The 21,609-nt window shown below is 46.7% G+C and overlaps 1 protein-coding gene across 1 annotated transcript in view; it reads left to right on the forward strand.

Moving 5' to 3' along the window:
* The window catches only part of LOC307227896 (protein diaphanous homolog 3-like), a gene marked incomplete at its 5' end in the record, with an annotated part of 362,969 nt that overhangs the window by 240,918 nt on the left and 100,442 nt on the right, over nucleotides 1–21,609 (forward strand). The window contains one exon of the mRNA XM_079997337.1: nucleotides 7,089–7,251. Within this exon, the coding sequence (XP_079853463.1) occupies nucleotides 7,089–7,251 (163 nt within the window). The remainder of the gene's footprint in view (nucleotides 1–7,088; nucleotides 7,252–21,609) is intronic.

The following is a 21,609-nucleotide window of genomic DNA, read 5'->3' on the forward strand; positions in this document are numbered from 1 at the left end:
GCTGTGCTGTGGATCTCTGAACTCTTCTGCTCTCAGTTTAATGCTTCTCCGGCTCCGTGTTGACACAACCAGTGCCTATTTGTCTTCTTGACTCATACTCACACACACACACACACTCGCACACCTATACACAGCGACCGCACTTCGAAGCCGACATTTGCTTTATTGAGTTCAACCAGGAACAGACAATAGCATGCATTCATATATATTTATTTACCTAGACGCGACATAAAAAAGACCTTCAAAAACAAGTAATGACTGTGCGAGAGAGGGAGCGTGTGCACAGTCAGGCACATGTTAAGCGAATTGGTCAATAGGTGAGGAGCCGCCCTCTTACCGTTATTTCAGTATTGGAGATTGCGAACGCTAGCGTAGTGAATTCTGATCAACTGCAGGAACGTGACAGACAAAGAGTGACGCGAGATGAGACGCCGCGCTGCCGTTTCCACGACCAGAGTTCTCATACAGTGTACAATACCGACTGGCCAGAGAGCTGGTTGTAAGTCTGTACGGTCGTTAAACAGGTAGGTCGTTAGGTCCGTTTATTATTATAATTTTTTTCTGCAATGAGTGAAATATATTTTGGAATGGCAAAATCATATAAATATAATAGAAAGGTATATTTGCACTTAAAAGTGATTTGAAAAGAGACTTTAACCGGTCATATCAGGTTACAAACTTGGTGACGGTCCCATGTTCTATTTTTTTCGAACTCAGTGACTGTTCCCTGTTGTATTTTATTTTATTGGAACTCAGGGACTGTTTCATGTTCTATTATTGCTCCATAGTGAATAATGAACAATAATAAACTGTCAAAATCAACACTCTCAGTATTGTGGAAACGGAAAATTGCAGCAGTAGTCCGTCTGTGCAGCAGTCCTATCACGTGAGTGTTGTATTTGTCATGACAATGTATTTGTCATTGACATACAGCAGATATACCCAATGAGACCAAAATTTGGTCTCATTGGGTATATCTGCTGGAGTGATCATATTTAATGATTAATATTTAATTTAAAGATAAGAAAATTGGATCACCCCCATTCCCATCGCCTTGAGCCCGGCAGCTCCACTGAATAAAGCTGAAAGCCCCTTTAAACCAACAAAGTCTCAACTTGGCCCTGACAGGCTGTGACAGGGGCCACTCGGACACCCATCATATGGCCCACTCCCCAGGACATATACTCGTCCGCTGTGCATCCTCTGCCTCAGCCATGCCCACACGGCGCGGCCCTATTGGATCCTTTGTTCTGCGTCAACTGCTCGAATCTGCTACTGAAAGTATTCTGCCATTGGGCTTACATCTTCCGCTTCTTCCCCAGTCCCCCCCGTACTTCTGAAAGGCCTACGAGTGTCTTGGTGGAGGTCGAAGTGGAAGGAATCAGCTCTCCCGTCCTCTGGCCTTGTTTCGAGGCCCACTTCCCCGCCCCTCTTGACCCGGCATCCGTGAAAGGTGAATCAGGAGGAGTTGGCCGCAAACCAGAAGTTGCAGGACTTCTATGCATCCCAGTGGGGCTCCAAGGTGGAGGGGGATGGAGAAGAGCCAGGTGAGGAGGCACTTGGTGCTGCTCACAAACCCTCCCAGAGGCCTTTTCACCAGGAGCTGCTACATCTCCTGGAGCGAGCTGGGGATCCCTTGTGCAGGCCCCTAACCCGCGGCTCTCTCAAAGCTGTCCGGGGTGTGTTTTTAGGAGGCTGGGGATCAGACTCCCCATCTGCATCCCCTCCCTGTGCTGGAGGATTTCACCAAGGAGGTAAGGTTGTCTTAGGGCACTCCCTAGAATACGCGTTCCCCTATCCAGGTTTTCTGCCAGTGGTCGACACTGAACATCAAGCCGGAGTTGGGATACCTGGCGATGTCCCACCTGGAGGAATCGGTAGCCGCCCACCTGTTCCCCTCTCTAACCGCGGGATCATCCGAGGCGTGCAGGCTGACGGTGAATTTGGCTGAAAAGTGATACAAGGCCACAGGACAGCACTGCTTAATAACAGCTGCCTGCTTCAGGTCTACCAGGCCAGGCTCCGACAGGACCTTGACGGGAAGGCCACCCACGAGACCTACATGGAGTTGCGCAAAGCCACCGACTTCTGCCTCAAGATGGCCAAGAGTGCAGCACTGGATGCAGAGCCTGTGATGGGGTTTCCAGTGGTGATGCAGCACCACCTGTGGCTGAGGATCTAGTCGGCCCACAAGATCGTCGCGGGCCCAGAACGGTGCCACTCCAGCCCAGGAGACGTCCCAGCCTCACCCCTCTGACATGATGAGGGGCTGGAACAGGAATAATTTCCCCCATCCGCAGTAGCCGCAGTCTTCGGCGGTGAGGGACGGGAAGGTGCGGAGGACCTCAGCCACTACGGAGAGGGTGTCAGTATTGCTGGACCGTCTGCTGGACCTCTAGTTTTAGCATGAAAAAGACATTCCGGTGTACCAATTCCCATACCAGTCAAGGCTGTGCAGTTAAATTAAAATATGAGCCAGAGGGAGGCTCAATATGTCGGCGAATCCGCCATGGTGTCATCAGTGCCATAAACGAGACCATGCCTCACCGCTTGTGTGAGTGTATGCAGACGCGCATGTGTAGTTTCTCCCTGGATTGAGAGGACTTCTAAAGGGCTATGCGCTACAGTTCGCCCTTCGTCCACCAGTGTTTGCTGGAGTCACACAGACAGAAGTCTTGGACTCAACGTCCTGCATCCTGGAAGGGGAGATTCAGTCTTGAGCTGGAAAAGGGCCCCATTCTCCCAGCAGTGCACAGAGAGAGAAACAGCAGCTGCTTCTACAGCAGATATTTTCTCATTCCAAAAAAAGACGGCTCTTCTCTGACCAATTCTGGATTTGAGAAGTTTAAACAAAACATTGAGAAGGCTCCCACTTTGAATGTTAACACAACATCACCTGTTCAAATCTTTTGGACGGGGGGACTGGTTCATGTCAGTGGATTTGAAAGCTAACTTTAATAAACCAATTGTGGAAAGGCACAGGGAATATCTGAGTGTACGAGTTTTGCGTTCTCCAGTTCGGTCTCTCTCTGGCCCCCAAAATATTCCCTATTTGTGTTGTGGCAGCTATTGCCCCTCTGCGCACCCAGGGAATAAAGGTCCTGTCCTATCTGGAAGATCTCCTAATATAGCAGGGTGCAAGGAGATGGTACGCTCCCACACGGGGGCGCTGCCCACAGCCTGGGTTTTTCTGGTGAATTTGAAAAAGAGCACTCTGCTTCCAGCCCAGCACTCTGTGTATTTGGGTCTCGATCTGGACTCACAGTCGATGCTCGTACGGGTGACTCTGACAAGGAGGTTGGCTGTTGCCACTGCTGCTCACACGCTGTCCCTGTGCAAGGTCACCATGGACAGCCCATGAGGGGGACCAGGTATTAAACAAAGTTTTACCCATTAAGGTGGTGGAAATAATTCAGAGCGCTAGGGACCCGTCAACGAGGGCGCTTTAGACATCCAAATGGCTAGCCTTTGAGCGCTGTTGTGTGGCGTGTGGAGATGATCCAATACACTGTAATATTGGGATCATACTCTGTTTCCTCTAATGCCTGCATGTAAATGGCATGGCGCTGTCCACGTTCAAGGTATACCAAGTCACAATATCGGTCACACAGCGGGCACCCACACACGCCCGCGGGTGTAGTCGCTGACTCCGAAATGGGATTTGGTTTTGGTGTTTTTTAATGAAACCCCTTTTGAACCCCTCCAGGAGGTTGGATTAAAGATTTTGTCGTTGAGGCAGCACTGCTTCTGGCACTTGTCTCGGCAAAACGTGTCGGAAACCTGGCCACACTGTCTGTTCCCCAGTCCAGCCTTTCAGCCCAAGAACATAAAAGCGGTAAAAATCGACCACGATTGATCTCTCTGCATTTCTCCTCCTCACTTTGGGTCAGAGGACAACGAGAGGCTGCAAACTCTGAGCCCTGTCCAGGCGCTATCGGTCTATGTGGAGCGTATGCACTCTGTACGCCAGTCAAACCAGCTTTTTGCCTATTTTGGATCTCAGACAATTGGAAAACCCCTGTCTTCTCTCTCACTGGATAGTGGAATCGATGTCATTAGCCTACTCCTCTGTGTGGGCAGGAACCCCTGGATGGCCCATTTGACTAGGGGAGTGACTACCTCGTGGCCGTTGGTACGAGGCGTTTCGCTCAAGGAGGTGTGTGGTGCTGTTCTTGACCTACCCCACACACATTCACCAGATTCTACTGTCTCTGCATGACGGTGTCAGCACTGGCCCAGGCTGTTTTGACAGCGCCAAGAGGTAAGCCTGCCTAAAGAGTTACGCTATGTTGTTGAGAGTGGTTACGGTCAGGTGACACAAGCTCAGCTGTAGGCGGAATCCCCACCCACGAGCATGGCGGTAGATCTGGGGGGGTGTTAATGTAATTCTCCTTTGTACCCTATTAATGGGTTCTTATATGCTGAAATTGGGGTTTGAGGTCACATCTGCCAGTTGGTCCTTGGAAACGACTACCCGGACCCGGGGGTCTATGTCTCCTTTGGAGGCTTGCATCGGATTTATCAGTTCTGACCTCGTGGCTGTGAGGGTGGTGGGTAAACAATGGCATACTAAGAACCTGAGTTTGAAATGAAGTAAAACGTTATGGTTGTGCTACAACCCTGGCTTTACGAATGAAGAGAGTTGTACAAGAGCTGAATAAAATGTCAGAGGAAGTATGACAGGCGTTTACCCAGTATATATATTTACTGGGGGGCGGCCATATGATGGCTGTCCGAGTGACCCAATCACAGCCTGTCAGGGCCAAGTTGAGACTTGGTTGGTTTAAAAGGGCTTTCAGCTTTATTCAGTGGAGCTGGCTGCAGACATTTTATGGCATAGTAAGAACTCTCGTTCTTCATTCGTAAAACCGGGGTTGTAGCACAAGAAGAAGGAAGAAGCACCTGGGTCCACTGGTCCAGGCAAGACGCATGTAATAAGGAACCAGTTTCTGTTTTGGATGAAATTTCCAAAAATGGCCTCTTGTTGTACCCTGCTATCAGACTCCACTGTCTCCATGTCGGAGTAATAGCCTCTGACACACTTATCTTCTACTGTTTACAAGCTGCTTGACAATCTAAACAAACAAAAGCAACAGGGAAACAGTAGGGGGGGGGTGTTACTGAAAGAAAAAAGATGGTGTCCTATATTTGGGGTAGCTTTTTACGAAAGCACAGCTTGCAGTCTACTGCGACATCGGTGCTGGTTAATTAGTGGATTTATTGGAGGGGTTGTTTTTTTGTTATATTTATTAGACATTTTCCAAGTATTCTCTTTCTTCTTTCAACCTTCTATGTATCTATTGATTTCCCAGTTCCTCGTAACCTATTCACTCTATTGTGCGTGCTGCACTTTTATCCTCTTCAAAGGATTATACACCTTTATGTTTTCTGTGTGTGTGTGTGTGTGTGTGTGTGTGTGTGTGCGCCCGTGTGAGTGTGTGCACCTGCGTGAGTGTGTACACATGCGCTTCTGGGAGCCTTGTAGTATAGTCTGTATAGTCTATTTTGTGAGGCCAATCATACAGTAACGTGAATTATGAATCTGGACCTCCATCCTTGAACTTCATTTTTGGAGAGGGTCCAAAGACAGTGTCAGCAAATTCACACCAGCAATCATGCAAAATAGTTTTTATAAACCTTTTTTTTTTTTTTAATTCCCAGAGAATAAATTTGTACACATACATACAGTATAAGCACTGCATACCAGCAGCCAGAGGAGTGGCGCTTATGCTGTGGGCCTCAAGGGGTCAATGTTATTAGCACACACTAAAAGCCATCTGACAGACTGTAGATCCAACTGCCAGCTCGACAGTCTTACCGATTACAGTGCGCTGTGCTATCTTTATCCACTGGCCACATTTACTCCCGTGTTCCTGTGCCCATAACGACAACAAGTGGGAGCTCCTCTATACTGTTTACACTAGGGGTCTCAAACTATAGGCCCGGGGGCCATATCTGGCCCATGTGACAATTTTATGTGGCCCGCTACCTGTTTATAATAGGTTGTTAAATCTGCCATGCGAATTTATGTTAAAAATCACCATCCTGACTTAAATAATATATTTGTTATTAACACCAATCAGACACAACATTAAAACCACCCGCCTAATATTGTGTAGGCCCCCTCCTCAAAACAGCTCTGACCCGTGGAGGCATGGACTCCACAAGACCTCTGAAGGTGTCCTGTGGTATCTGGCTCCAAGACGTTAGCAGCAGATCCTTTAAGTCCTGGAAGTTGCAAGGTGGGGCCCCCATGGATCGGGCTTGTTGTTCCAGCACATCCCACAAATGAGCGATTGCACTGCGATCTGGGGAACTTGGAGGCCAAGTCAACATCTTGAACTCTTTGTCATGTTCCTCAAACCATTCCTGAACAATTTTTTTGCAGTGTGACAATTACATTACATTACATTTAGCAGACGCTTTTATCCAAAGCGACTTACAATTATTCAAACAACGACGGAGGCAGCCATCAGGAGCAATTAGGGGTTAAGTTTCTTGCTCAAGGACACTACAGCATGCTAGCAGGATGAGCCTGGGATCGAACCAGCAACCTTTAGATCACTAGACCACCAGCTATACCGCCTGAGCTACCATCCATGTCAAAGTAACGTCCACATGAGTTTATGCTGGAGCTCTGATGATACCACGACATTTGTCTCTTGGTATGATTAAAGGACCCTGTATCTCCTGTAGTAGTAGAAAGGTTTCTTGGCTACAAAATGGAATAAGCTCTGACCAAGAGAAATAGCCCTCCTGCTTTACCACGCACTACAAACAAGGAAGGCATGCTGCCTTATAGCTAAGCAGAGCTGCCCCTCCTCTTCCAGTTCTTGGTAACTCCTTGAATTATTTTTGACATACAGTACCAATTTGCATCATCTCCATTGCAATTTGCCCTTAGTAACTATACTAACTAACTATACTCGCTTTTTGTTCATAACCTTTGGGTAAACTAGTGTGGTGAGAGTAATCACACAGACTTGATTGTGGCAATGAACAAAAACACCCATTGTTGATGTAATTGAAAAAAGTGTGTGTCACATGTTATCATTTTGGTCATTGGCCTTGACCCCTGGCTCGCACAGCTTCGCCGAGCAGGCACGGGATCAGTACGGGAAGCTGGTGATCATGCACAGGAACATGGAGACACTCTACCAAAACATGGTGGAGTACTACGCCATCGACCCCAAGAAGACCTCCGTAGAGGAGCTGTTCACCGACCTCAGCAACTTCCGCGCCATGTTCACTGTGAGTATAGGGATGGAGGTGTGTGTGTGTGTGTGTGTGTGTGTGTGTGTGTGTGTGTGTGTGTGTGTGTGTGTGTGTGTGTGTGTGTGTGTGTGTGTGTGTGTGTGTGTGTGTGTGTGTGTGTGTGTGTGTGTGTGTGTGTGTGCGCGCGCGCGCCGTTGGACTGCATTGCATTTTCACTGACTGGTCTCAACAGCATTGGTGACAGCAATATTTTGCGGCAGTAAGATCGGAAACATTTTGTGGCAGAGTGTAGCAAAGTAAAGTTACTCCACATAGTTTGCCTTTGGTGAAGGCTGATGTGCGAAGCCATTGTGTTTACCAACAGTGAAGCGGTGTTGTCTGTGTTGACATTCAAAGGCTCTGTTGGAAAGAAGAAAATGGAGCAAGCTATCTCTTCAGCTGTGTCAAAGTGTCCCTATTCATCCAATGCATCGTTGCTAAATTGTAAAACAACAGAATGCAGCTGCCAGAGAAATGCCATGACAAACAGAAACCCAAGTTAAACCATTGCAATAGGGGACCAGCTAAATTTGACAATGCATAAAAATCATTTGATGATGATGTTTTTTTCGGCCGCATTTATTTGTTTAACAGTTGCTTTAGTATAGTGAATATAAAAAGCCAAACAGGGCAGATATGAAATGGCTGTCAGTAAGTCTCCAGGCAAAGATTTAATTGTTTTCACCTCACTGAATGTTAAGGTTTGTTGGCTTGCCTTTCTCGCTCTAGCAATTCTGCCCATGAATTTTAGACAAATACAAGCAGTTGGACGTTAGATAAATGGTCAAGACATAACTCTGCAGTAACATTATTACGGAACGAGTTCAGTCGGTAAACTCTACTTAGTAACAAGTACATTTTTTTCAGCAATTTCACCAATCTCAAGATGCTCTTGTGTTTATGATTGTTTTGTTTTTTTGGGTTGTTTTTTTTGACTGCCATGCTCAAGCTCCTCCCGATCCCCAATTCAGGAGCTGCACCTTATCTAAAGCCATTGGAACGATGTTCAGATAGTGATATTCTATTCGGGGGCCTGTTCACACCCTGGGGTGTAAGTCCTAAGATCTGCTTCTTCTTCCCCTCCCCCCTTATCTGACAGAATTGTTTCATTTCTATTCTAATTGGTTGACTTAATGCTCCGCCTGCAGAAGTCTACATATTCTTCTCATTTTGTTTTGGGGACAAAGTCTTATTTTACACTTGAATGCAGCCGTCACTATGGCGACGGCAATGTCTCTTGGAATTAGTATTTCCGCGACGTCGGTTACAGCGAGCCTCAAATTCTTTCAAAGGGAAACTGGAGATGACTTTTATAAATGTGTGTGTGTGCGTGCGTGTGTGCGTGAGTGCATGCGTGTACATATTGATGGTGGCTTACATGTGCATGTTTGCGTGTGCACACATTTGTCTTAAAATGAATGTGCGTGTGTCCATGTATGTGTTTATGTGCACGTCCATTTTTGGGTTTGCACTCTTAGTGAATACATATAAGATAACTTAACCGTTCACAGGCCGAAATCCCTCCTCATCTGTACAAAACACACACAAAGACACACCCACTCACGCATAGACACTAGTAAAACACTTAGGGATGTGCCAAATGCTTTGTTCTGTCAATCAGCCATTTGTAAGTGAAAATATTGACAAATTATTTTCCATTCAAGTGTATTCGCGGTTCATATCAAGTTGTATAATTTATCAAAACCGAGTTCGGCACTTGTGTGAAAGGTCTTTCATCCGCATGGTCTTCTTATGTCATCTATACAGACACAGCCATTTTAGTTGCGTGTTTTTGTGTTTGCCGCACGTGTGTGTTTTCATTCATGTGTGTGCTGGTTTCTGATGCATGTTGTGCAGGCAACCTTTTTTTTTTTTTTTAGGAATGGTTCGTTTTCTCTCTCACACACACACACACACACACACACACACACACACACACACACACACACACACACACACACACACACACACACACACACAGAGCCTGCTCAGTCACCCGTACCAGAGCAAGGCTTCAGATCTGACAGGAAACCAATTGAGCATTTCTAATGGTCCGCCATCCAGGAGAGGAGAAGAGAGAATCTCTCTCTCTCTCTCTCTCTCTCTCTCTCTCTCTCTCTCTCTCTCTCTGTCTCTCTAACCAGAAGCGTTTTTGTTGTTGTTGTTGTTTTTTAGCTGTTTGATTATTGTTTGCTTTGGGGAAATGAATTGCAATTTTCTTATTTTTGCCATATACCATAATGACCTTTTTCAAGCAACCATTGTCTAACTGCTACAATTTAACACTGTTTGTAACAGCACAGTTTATAACCACGAGTAAAATGTAGGCTCCCACATCAAAAATCTTGCCCTTTAAATGGTTTAGAATTCTGCCGAACCTTATGTTGTGACACACGAGAGCAAACACTTGGTTGTCTTACTACAATAAGGCCAATCACCCCATTCATTAACTATCTGGTTACGATTCCATCCCTGTGCAAGCAAATGAGATAACTTTATCAAATAATAGGAAATTAATCTTAATGGTGAGGGGATAATGAAAATGCATGGTCATTTATACTTCAGACATCTAATTGTCTAGCCAGCAGCCTCAGAGAAAATAAACATAAGTCGTGAAAGGTTTTGCCCAAAATATAAAATGTGCCATTTGCCATGCTACTTTGACGTCGGTCAAAGTAGTTTTCCTTAACAAACCAGAGGAGGCTGAATCTGAATCAGTCGATGAATGGATTTTCCTCCTGCGTTATCGATCCGGTATTGACCTTCAGTGTAACAGTGTGTTACGGCTTTCTCAGTCGACATCTGGAAGATTCAGCTGCACAGGGCGGCGTTGTCGTAACATCATTGGGAAACGGCTTTACAAGCTTGAGCTTTGAGCTTTACAAGCACAATCAAGAAAGGAGAGTGACAATTTTATCCTCACTTTGAGACTGAATAGAATCTTTACCATATAAAGCGAAAAGGTCCCCATTGGTTTCTATAAACTTCTCTTTGAAACATAATTGAATTAAATGATGTTGTAATCCATTCTTTTCTCTGCTATATAAACTCACATGTTTATTTCTATGTTGCGTGTGTCATACCATGTTCCGGAGACTGTTTTTCCCCTTCTTACCATAGAAGCTTCCCGTTGGGTCGCAACCTTGTGGTCGGGAAGCTTGTGTGTCACAATGACTCCTAGAGCTATGCCAGCGGGAGATTTATCTCCTGGTAGGGCCTCCCATGCTGGACAGGTCAAAGGGTAGAGAGGCAAGACAAAAAGCATGCCACTGGTCCTCCAGGTTGGGGGTTGTGCACAGGCCTAACAACCCTGTCCCTTAAAACAAACTCTATTACGGAAACAGCAACTGATGAATCAACACTACTGGGTGTGATCGACTTCCAAGGATATCGACAGATGCTAGGATGAATGCCAATGGTGAAAGCCAAAAGGAAGCCACTGGCAAGAAGGTGGAAGTTCTGAATGCCAAACTTAAGACTAGGATAGGATTTTGGAATGTACGAACAATGTATGATACAGGGAAACTTGCACAAGTAACAGCTGAGATGAGAAAATAACCTCGACATACTTGGAGTAATTTAAAGCAGATGGACAGGATCAGGGAGACTTAGGACTAGCACTGGAGAAGCAGTACTGTACTCAGGGAGTACAGTACTGCTTAGAGATAAGCTTGATAGAGTAGAGAAAAGCTTGATAGAGTGGGAACTTCTCAATAGTAGGCTCATGAAGATCAGACTAAGAGGGAAACAAATCAATACGAGGAACTGCAGGCTGCATTGGAAGCTACACCTAGGCAGGACATGATTGTGATAGGAGACATGAATGCCATGGTTGGAAATGACAACAGAGAGTATGACAGGGCAATAGGAAACGGTACTATGAATGAGAACGGAGAGAGGCTAGGAGAACTTTGCACCACTTATGTCCTAGTAATTGGGGGAACTCTCTTTCAGCACAAAAACATCCACAAACTGACCTGGTCTCTCCAAATGGAAGGGATCAGAATCATATAGACCACCTGATGATAAACGGCACCTGGAGACGCTCATTACTTGATGTCAAGGTTAAACAGGAAGCTGATGTTGGCAGCGACCATTACCTGGTCATAGCTGTGCTCAAAGTAAAGCTGAAGAAAACTGGGAATAAAAAGACAGGCAGACAACAGTTTGATGTTGGCAAACTTCAAGACCCAAAGGTCAAAAGCTCCTTTGTGCTACAACTGAAGAACAGGTTTCAGACATTAGCAGATATGGAGGATCATACGGAACCAAATTCAAGTGGTATTGATGCTATGTGGGAACAAACCAAAACAGCCTATGTGAAGACCATTGAATCCTGCCTGGGGTACGAGCAGAAGACAAGGAAGGATTGGATGACTGAAGACACATGGCAAACCATAGAGATCAGGAGAGCATTAAAGAAGCAAGTAATTGGGACAAAGTCTGAACGGCTGAAAGAAAGATACAAGAAACGGTACCAAGACGCAAACAAAGCAGTTCAAAGAAAAGCCAGAGCTGACAAACGGCATACAAAGAAGATCTTGCTAATCAAGCAGAAGAGGCTGCCAGGAAAGGTGAACAAGGAAAGATCTACAAGATTACCAAAATAGTTTTTGGCAAACGTTGTTGAACCGCTGAGACGCCAATAGTAGACAAATAGGTCCGACTCCTGACAACTGAGGCAAAACAAGAAGCTTACTGGGGGGAACACTTCAAAGAATTATTGAATAGACCATTACCTACAAGAGAAGCGGATATCCAGTATGCACACAACGATCTGCACACTAGCGTTGAAACACCAAGTAAAAAAGAAATTGTGACAGCCATTAAGCCTCTCAAAAATGGAAAAGCTCCTGGCCAAGATAACCTAAATGCAGAGTTGTTCAAGGTAGACCCAGAACTTGCTGCTCAAGTTCTTGAGCCACTATTCACATATATCTGGGAGAAGAAAGAAATGCCTGATGACTGGTCAGAAGGAGTCATCATTAGGATACCAAATTGGCGTGGGATAACTCTCCTATCAATACCAAGTGAGGTCATGACGAAGCTTATCATACAACGAATCTCAGATGCAGCAGATGAACATCTTAGAAATGAACAAGCAGGATTTCGTAGAGGGAGCGGATGCATTGACCAGATATGCATAACATAATAGAACAGTGCACGGAATGGCAGAGACAGATCTACATCAACTTTGTAGATCTCGAGAAGGCTTTCGACAGCCTCCACCGAGACAGCCTCTGAAACATCTTAAGAATCTATGGTATCCCACAGCACATAGTGGACCTCATTTAGACCTTCTATGCTAACTTCGCTTGTAGAGTGGGAAACGGTAGCCTCGCATTCCATGTGAAGAAGGGAGTAAGACGTGGGTGTGTGATGTCAGCGCTACTCTTCAACATCGCTATCAACTGGGTGATGGGTCGGACAACAGAAGACCAAACGAGAGGCATACGATGGACCCTCTTCGTAGCATTAGAAGACCTTGATTTTGCTGATGACTGGTCTCCCACACTCACAAACACATGCAAGAGAAAACATTACGTCTCAGTGACTTTGCATAACAAATCGGCCTGAAGATAACCCAGAAGAAAACTGAAGTTATGACACTAAACATCCCAAACCCCTTATCAATCCAAATAGATGGAAAAGATCTTCCGACAACAGAGGAGTTCACCTATCTTAGAAGCACCGTAAGACATGATGGGGCAGCACACAGTGATATCAAGAACCGAATAAACAAGGCTAGGAATGCATTCAGAATGCTCAACAATGTATGGCCGTTTCAGCAATACAGCACCAAGACCAAACTCAAACTATATCAGAGCTGTGTCCTTTCCACCCTCCTATATGGCTCGGAATGCTGGAGGATGACAGCGAGTGATATCAAACAGCTGTTGGTCTTCCACACAAAAAATCTGAGAAGAATCAGTAGGATTTTTTGGCCCAACACAATATCTAACCAAGACCTACTTAATAGATGCCAGCAAGACAGCATGGATAATATCATTGTGAGACAGCGCTGGAACTGGATTGGGCATGTGAGGAGGAAAGAGCCAAACAGCATCCCAAAAGTAGCCCTACACTGGACACCAGATGGAAAAAGAAAGAGAGGACGACCCACAACTACCTGGCGTCGGACGGTTGAGGACAAAATGAGAGCTATGAACTTGACCTGGGGAAGTGTCCAGAAAAAAGCCCAAAACAGACAGGAGTGGATAACCTTCGTTGCTGCCCTACATGTCAGAAGGCATAAGGGGCGGTTAGTAAGTTACCATAGATGACAGTATGACAGTTATGTCTGTGATGGACAAACATGTTGGCACTCTTGCATTAAATATAATGTTTTTCTCTAAAATGTGTTGTAAAGTACTAAAATAAGACACAAGCATTGGTCTCCCCAATGCTCCTTCTTGAAGTGCGTTTGGGGTCATTGTCCTGCCGGAAGACCCATGTTTTTCGACAGAGACACAGCTTTTTGACCGTAAATTGAACGTTAAACTCCAAAATACCTCTGTATTCCCCTGATGTCATGCTCAGATTCAAGGCACTTAGTACCACAGGCAGGAAAGCAACCCCTTTATATATATACATCTTGCAATGCACCTAGACACATCATAAGTGTTGTATCCTGGGTTCATTAGGTGTTTCGGGTCTTGCAACAGGCACCCTCGCCCAGGTGACCCAGCCGGGATTGATCAAGTCCTGGCTTGTGTCCTGGTGGCGCAACCTCACCCATGCCTCTCCTACCCTGATCCGCAGCCAACTTGAGGCAATTTCAGCTGCCTCTGTGACCATCTGTATGGCACTTCACTTCCTCTCGCCTGTGATGCCCAGCATGTTATAGGCCCTACAGAGGCACTGGCCAGCAAACCCTCTGCTCCCTACTTGGATGGGCTCACATATCGCTCGCCACCCAAGGACTTGGTCATGACGCCAACGATAGCGCCCCTCACCCAGGGCTTTCGAGCAGCAGCTGAGAATGTGCTCCAGGGTCCCTCTACTCTGGCACTGAGGGCATGCTGGTGACTCGACTATCCCCGAGATGTGAATGTTGGACGGGCTCGGTAGAATGTCATACACAGCCTGGATCAAGAACTTGATTCGATGGAGCTCCACTTTCCAGAGCTCGGCCCATGTCCCCTTTTGCTCAACCGCTTGCTCGCTTCTTGTCCAGGCTCCCTGCTGCATCCAACCATCCGAGTGGCACGCTCCTCCTCGACTGATACTCGTACCTCCTCCTGGATCATGTCCCTCGTACCTCCTCCTGGATCATGTCCCTCCTATCCTTCCCCTTACAAGCCCAAGTGGTCAGTTCCTCCAGACCCTTCAGGATCCACCTGCTCCCCGGGACAGATGTAGTTGTCACGGTCAGGTCATCCATGAAGGCCCTGATGGGAGCTTGTCGGACATTGGACTTGGTGAGTGGTCCTCTGCCCCCAACCTCAGCCGACTTCACCAGCATGTTCATGGCGAGCGCAAAGAGGATCACTGAAATTGTACATCCAGTGATGATCCCATTCTCCAGCTTGATCCACTCCGATGTTGTAGTCCTGGAGGAGATCCTCAAGCTGAAGCTGTTTTAGTAGTCCAGTATGAGGTCTCTAAACTTGATTGGGACGTGGTGCCAGTTAAGAGCCACCTCACCCAGCTTGTGGGGTATCGAGCCATAGGCGCTTGTAAGGTCCAACCACAGCACCACCAGGCCCAGGCTTCCTGGATCAGCTGGGCAACCACCCCTGTGTGCTCCAGACATCCCGGTACTTTTGGGTTCCCGCCTTTCTGGGCCGAGGTGTCAACGTATGAATTCCCGAGGAGGAAGTCTGTCAGGCGCCTTGACACAATACTGAAGAATATCTTCCCTTCAACACTGAACAGCGAGATGGTTCTGAACTGGTCGATGTTCTCTGACTTCTCCTCCTTTGGAATCCACACACCTCCACTGATGAAGGACCCTACCCCTCCTCCAGATCACCTTCAGGATCCTCCAGAGCCTCTGGAGTAGCCTTGGGCAGTTCTTGTACACCTTATAGGGTACCCCACTCGGTCCTGGGGCTGAGCTAGCTTGTGCCTTTTTGACCACCTCCTTGATCTCCTTCAAGGTGGGCTCCTTTTCCTCGAAGTTAAGGGTTGGTGGAGGAGAATAAATCAAGGACTTGCTTTGGCCCAGATCTTGCTCCCTGGTAGCATCACTAAAGGTGTCTCTGAGGTAGCTGTCAATCTCAGCTTTGGAGGAAGTGAGCTGCCTACTGCGCTTCTGCCCCAGCAGCTGTTTTGTAAACCCGAAGGGGTTAGCTAGAAAGGCAGTCCGCTTCCTGGCCCTCTCCTTCCTCCGCCTCCGAAGCCACTCTAGTCAAGGTAGTGAGTTTCTTGCGGAGGGTGTGGCGCAGCTCTGAGAGAGCACCCCTCTCCTCCTCACTCGCCTCCTTGTACTGTCGCCTCAGGGTCTTCAGCTTCCTTCTGAGCTGGAGGATCTTGGTCGCTCTGTTGCTAATGGTGTATGGGGCCTTTGCTGCTTTATTTTCCTCCAGCCCGAATCTCTCTGCTGCTAGAGAGGCAATGATGGTGGTCATTGGTTGGAGGTGCCGGTCTGCTTCCCCCTTGGCTGTTGCTTCTACGATGGAATCAGCGTCTTCGTCAAACTGGAGCCACTCCTTCTCCGTGCTAGCTGGGGGCTACTTGACCCCGACGCTGTTCTGAAATGAGTGGGGCTGACACTTATGTCACCTGGAGGTTCCCAGCACTGTGGTTTGACTCCAGGCCTGGCTCCTACTGCGTCTCACCAGCATTTGCTCCTGTGCGCTGTGACATTCGCACCGTCTGCAAGCATCCCATTTTGGCCTGATGGATCATCAGGCCACGTGGGTTCTCGCAAACTTTGCTGTAGTCACTGGCTGATCCAGGAGAAAAACAAAAACATAATTGTGACCTCAGTGTTCTTGTCTTTAAATCAAAGAAATTTGTATTTGCATTCAGTTCTTGTTTTTGGCCATAGCTGAGGGATTATTTTTGATCCAATGTGGGGGGCTTTGCAATAAATCATCCACCACTGCCACTCATTATGCAAGTTGGAGATGATAGCATTGTGATGACAATTTTCTCGTGCAAATAATGCCAAGTTAGGTCTAAAATTTCTCACAATATAAGATATATAAGAAGGGAGGGAGGGAGGGAGGGAGCTTTTATTTTGAAAAGTCGAGTTTAATCTAGCCTACACAAAATTACCATATATACAGTAGGTTAATTTATGAACCACAGTTGGATGATGTAGGATTGGGAATTTCTCAACAGATCTTATTAGAAATTGTCATTGAAATATTTTAGTTGTTCAAAGTCCTCCCACCCCAGCATCGACAGAAAGCATCAGTTTCTATGAAAAATAAATACGGAAATACATAATTGTTCCTTTCCTCTACAAGCTACACGTGCTGTACCTAAATATTCCGCCACTCAAATCGCATGTCAGGTGATTGTTTGGGTAAATTTAGCCAATCCTATTTCCTGAATAACCCCTTTAGTTGTTCACAAAGGTAATATTGTCATAATTGCAATCAGCGCCCGGGTCAGAGCACCGTTCCGTCTGAACCGACGAGTTCAGCATAGGCGTGGAGATGGGATGTGGCCTCGGCTTTTGCGTCGTAACGCGATTAACTTTAAATGTTGATTCAGTAATTGCTGTTGACTCTTTCATGATAGTGATGCCGGGAGAGGGCGAGAGGGAGGAGGATTTCTCATTAGACATCCATCACACCTGTCTTTGTTCTAACATGGAGTCACTTAGCTATGCCCTGTATTATTCGTCAGCCTCCCTTTTTCTATCGCTCATTCCTTCTCTCCTTCCATTTCGCTGTAATTTAAAACATTGGGCACCCATTGAAACAAGTTTGGGGGGTTTTGGATCCGCAGTTGCGATAGGCAACCGCCACAGCTATAGCCTACAGCCAATCAGAGTTAAGGTGGTCAACAATATGGTCTACTTTGAGGGAGAAGGATCCTTCCATCCTTCTATCCATCTCCTTTTTCCTCACCCTTTCATTTCCTGTGCTTTCCTCTCTTTTCTTCTCATCCTCTCTTCTCCTGTCTTCCTCTGTTCCCCTCCCTCCTGAACCTTTTCTCTTCATCTACTCTCTACCTCCCTTCTCTACTTTTATCCCCCTTCCTTTCCTCATCTCCTCCTTTTCCCCTCCACTTCTCTCCTCCCCTTCTTCTCCCTTTTTTCTCTCAGCCTTTCTTTTCCCATGCTTTCTTCTCTTAGTCTCCTCTTTTACCCATCTTCCTCTCTTCTCCTTCTGTACTTCTTCAGTTCTTCTCCAGTACCTCTTCTCTTTTCTCTGTTCCACTTTTCTTCTTCCTCTCCACCCCACCTCCCTTCTCCACATATATCCCCCTTCCTTCATTCTATCCCCCTCCACTTCTCTCCTCCTTATCCCTTCCACTTCTCTCCTCCTCTTCCTCTCCTCTCTATCTCCTTCTTTTCCTTTACTTTCTTCTCCTCCTCTTCCTCTCTTCTCCTCCAATCTGCACTTCTCTTCCTCTCCACTGGGCTTTATTCTCCTCTTCCCTGTTCGGTTCCTCCTTTCCACTTCTCTCATCGCCTTTATCTGTACCTCTTTTTTCCTTGCTTTCCCTCCCCTCTCCTCCCTCTTGCCTCCCTCTCATCTCTGCTTTGCTCATTTTGCTCCATTGGTCCCTTTATCTCCAGGGGCATCTCCCCACACCCTGTCCACCTCATCATCCTTTCTTCAATATATATATATATTTTTTTTTCCCGGAGATGGATCGTTATACAATCCCATTTCCCACCACCAGCCTCCTCTAGTCATCTGTGTGTGGGTTTCCTCCCAGCGCCTTGTCCCGTGCAGTCATCAATCCACGCTTCAGCCCCCCTCCCAAATCGCTGACTGCTCTGCGCCCGTTGCCGTTAGCCGCGGTCATTTAGCGAATCTGAGTGAGTTTAAATGAACGCCTCTCATGGCGCGTGCTCCCCGGACCGACTGAACCACCACCCCCCCCATTTCAGAAACTTTCTGGATGAACAAGCGAACAAGCAGGGAGAGAGGGAGAGAGAGAGAGAGAGAGAGAGAGAGAGAGAGAGAGAGAACTCGAGTGAGTTTAAATGAATGCCTCCCTCTCTCTCTCCCTGCAGAGAGAGAGAGACGGGGACGGAGGGAGAGAGAGAACCCGTGTGAGTTTAAATGAACTTCTCTCATGACGCCTGCTCCCCGGACCGACTGAACCCCCTCCCATTTCAGAAACTTTCTGGATGAACAATGGTGCAGGGAGAGGGAGAAAAGGGAAGTGAGAGAGAGAGACAGGGACAGAGAGGGAGAGGGAGAGAGAGAACCGAGTGAGTTTAAATAAACGCCTCCATGACGCCAGCTTCCCGGACCAACTTAACCCACCCACATTTCGGAAACTTTCTGGATGAACAAGCATGCAGAGAGAGAGATATCTTCAAGGTGACCTCGAAACCGGGACCGCAAAGTTCAAAGCGGGCTGTTTCTTGAGAGGCTCCAACGTCCCACACCAAGGAAAGGCCTTTTTCTCTTGCTTTTTTTGTTCAGGTCAGCTGCGTCGTCTCCACCATTGTCACTTGTTATGCTAAGTTAATGAGAGGCTGTCAGTCGGGCTTCTGAAGTGACTGCCCCTCCACTTTTCCATGGCACGCACGCGGCTGTCTGGAGCCTTTGCGACGTGTGTGCGCCAGCCAGCGTGCGTTAATGCAGCTGCGACACTCGTCCATTGACCTGCCTGTCAAGCCAGGCGGCATGAACAACCCAGGGAGAAACAATAGGTTGGGGTGGGGAAGAGTCAGCTAAACGATAAGAGCCCAGACTCCAGAGCTCTGAGTGCCTGGCTATTGATTAGGGTGGCAATCGTACTAGCACTCTATTATATCATATACGACACTCTCCCTCCGCCAGGGGAAAATGGACCTATCGACACCACTTACTGCGAGTTTAACATCCCTCTGGCGCTCTGACACAGAGATGATAGAGCCTGCACCTGATGTGGTGGTTAACCTTCAGTACACACCACGTCCCAGAACGGACAGTTTTTTTTTTAAATTATTTGATCTTTTTTCATGGATTAGCCGAGACAGGACCAAGAGGCGTCATACTGTATCATGCAGCTCCCGGCTTACTCCGAAAAGGGACCCTCGATAATTTTGCGGTGGCCATGTTGTCCCTTGTCTATACGCTCCTCCATGGCAGCTGCAGCTCCTTTTTTTTGAGCCAGCAGTAAGTATTCTCTCTAGTCATAGAGGGCTTTACCACTAAACTTTGGAAAGGTTATAGTGTCAGACAGTTCTTAATTTTGAGCCTGCCTAGCGGTGCAATGTTTTGTCAGCTCACCAATAGGAGACATTGGTAGTGTGCCGTAAAGTTCTCAAAACTTTGCCAAAGTGATGATCCTGGTTTCAGTACCACAATCTTCGGTAACAGTTGAGAGCAGTCTGTGCGCCTTGAAGACTCAGAAGTGGGGAGGGGAGCAGTTCTTTGTCCACACACCACAATGTAGCTCTCGCTGGTGGTAGTCATTTGAAAACAGTTGTCAAATATATGTCCAGTTGTTGGATTGAGCCACTGTTTCTTCTTAACGCAGTGCAGCAGGAAAAAAGCGCTGAAAGCAGAGTACAGAGAGCAAAGCAAAACACATCCGCTCCATGTGAAAGACTGACTACAACACAAAACTTTTCCTCCGTTCGTTGTTTGTTCTTAAGAGAAGAGGGTCGCATACGAACAGATGTGGGAAACACAAAACATGTGTACTATGTAACAGAGACACGCCACTTCGAAGAGAGTAGAGAACAGAATCGCAAACATACTGTAATCCTGTGCTCCCTGAAGAAGCACTACAGTATCTCTCCCCATGGCGAGTTTAAGTCAAGTCAAGTCACACTTTATTTATAGAGCGCATTTCATACCAGGGCAACACAATGCGCTTCACGAAGAAATACAAAAAAGAAAGACAAAAAAAAAAGAGAGAACATAGTTGTCAGCCGGTCATTACAAAAGAATGCCCCTGAAACAATAGCAACGACAAAAGCAACAACAAAAACAGCAATAAAAGCGACTCCAACCACAGTGGCAGCAACAGAAAACAACAACCACAGAAACAGCTACAACGGCAGCAGCAACATTCGACACCAGCAGCAGCAACAACAACAGCAGCAACGTACACGCAAAGACCTAACTGGAACCGGAAGTGGTAGCTCTCACCGGAACTGGAAATCTCCTCATCTGTATTGAGTCAACAGTGTGTACCATCTCATCTCAACGAAGTAAAGCACAGCAAAGACGTCAAGGACGGAAGTGGTAGCCCTCACTGGAATTGGAAATTTCAACTGTGCGCACCATCTCATCTTAAACCAGTCACGGTCCTTTAATTAGCGTCCCTAAGTTACGGGTCAAATTTCCAAACAGACCTCAGGATGGAGATCCTGTTGGCTCTCTCTCTCTCTCTCTGAAAACACACCCTTCTTATGATCCTCTAAGTGTAATAACACAACAGAAACAACCACAGAATCAAAAATAGCAGCAACATCAACACTAGCAGCAACAACAGCAAAAACCAAGCAGGAGCAACAACAGCAACGCACATGCAAAGGCCTCACCGGAACCGGGAGTGGTAGCTCTCACCGGAACTGGAAAAGTTACTCAGGTTAGAGGTGTTAGAGATGTTGAGTTGAGGTACAAAGTTCGAGATATTTAAATTATGGTATAAGGTTAGAGATGGTTATGTATAGGTATAATGTTAGAGAAGATTAGGTTAAGGAATAAGGTAAGAGATGGTTAAGTTTAGGTATAAGGTTAGCAGCACCAATGACAACACCAGCAGCAATGGCAACACTAGCGGCTACTGTACCAGCAGCAACAATAGCAGCAGCAAAAACAACAGCAGCAGCAGCGATAGTGCACAAGCGTAGACGTCACCGGAACCGGAAGTGGTAGCTCTCACCGGAACCAGAAATCTCATCTGTATTGAGTCAACAGTTCTCAGGGAAGCAACGCACAGCAAAGACGTCACCTGAACCGGAAGTGGCAGCCCTCACCAGACACTGAGATTTCAACTGTGTGCACCATCTCATCTAAATCCAGTCACGGTGGATGGTTACGTTTAGGTATAAGGTTAGCAGCAGCAACGACAATACCAGCAGAAACAATAGCAGCAACAGAAAACAGCAGCAGCAATAGTAGCAGCAACCGCGCACAAGCGAAGACGTCACCGGAACCGGAAGTGGTATCTCTCACCGGAACCAGAAATCTCCTCATCTGTATTGAGTCAACAGTGTGTACCATCTCATCTCAACGAAGTAACGCAGAGCAAATACGTCACCGGAACCGGAAGTAG

Source organism: Zeus faber, assembly GCF_960531495.2.
Source record: "Zeus faber genome assembly, chromosome: 3".
In the NCBI taxonomy this organism is placed as follows: domain Eukaryota; kingdom Metazoa; phylum Chordata; class Actinopteri; order Zeiformes; family Zeidae; genus Zeus; species Zeus faber.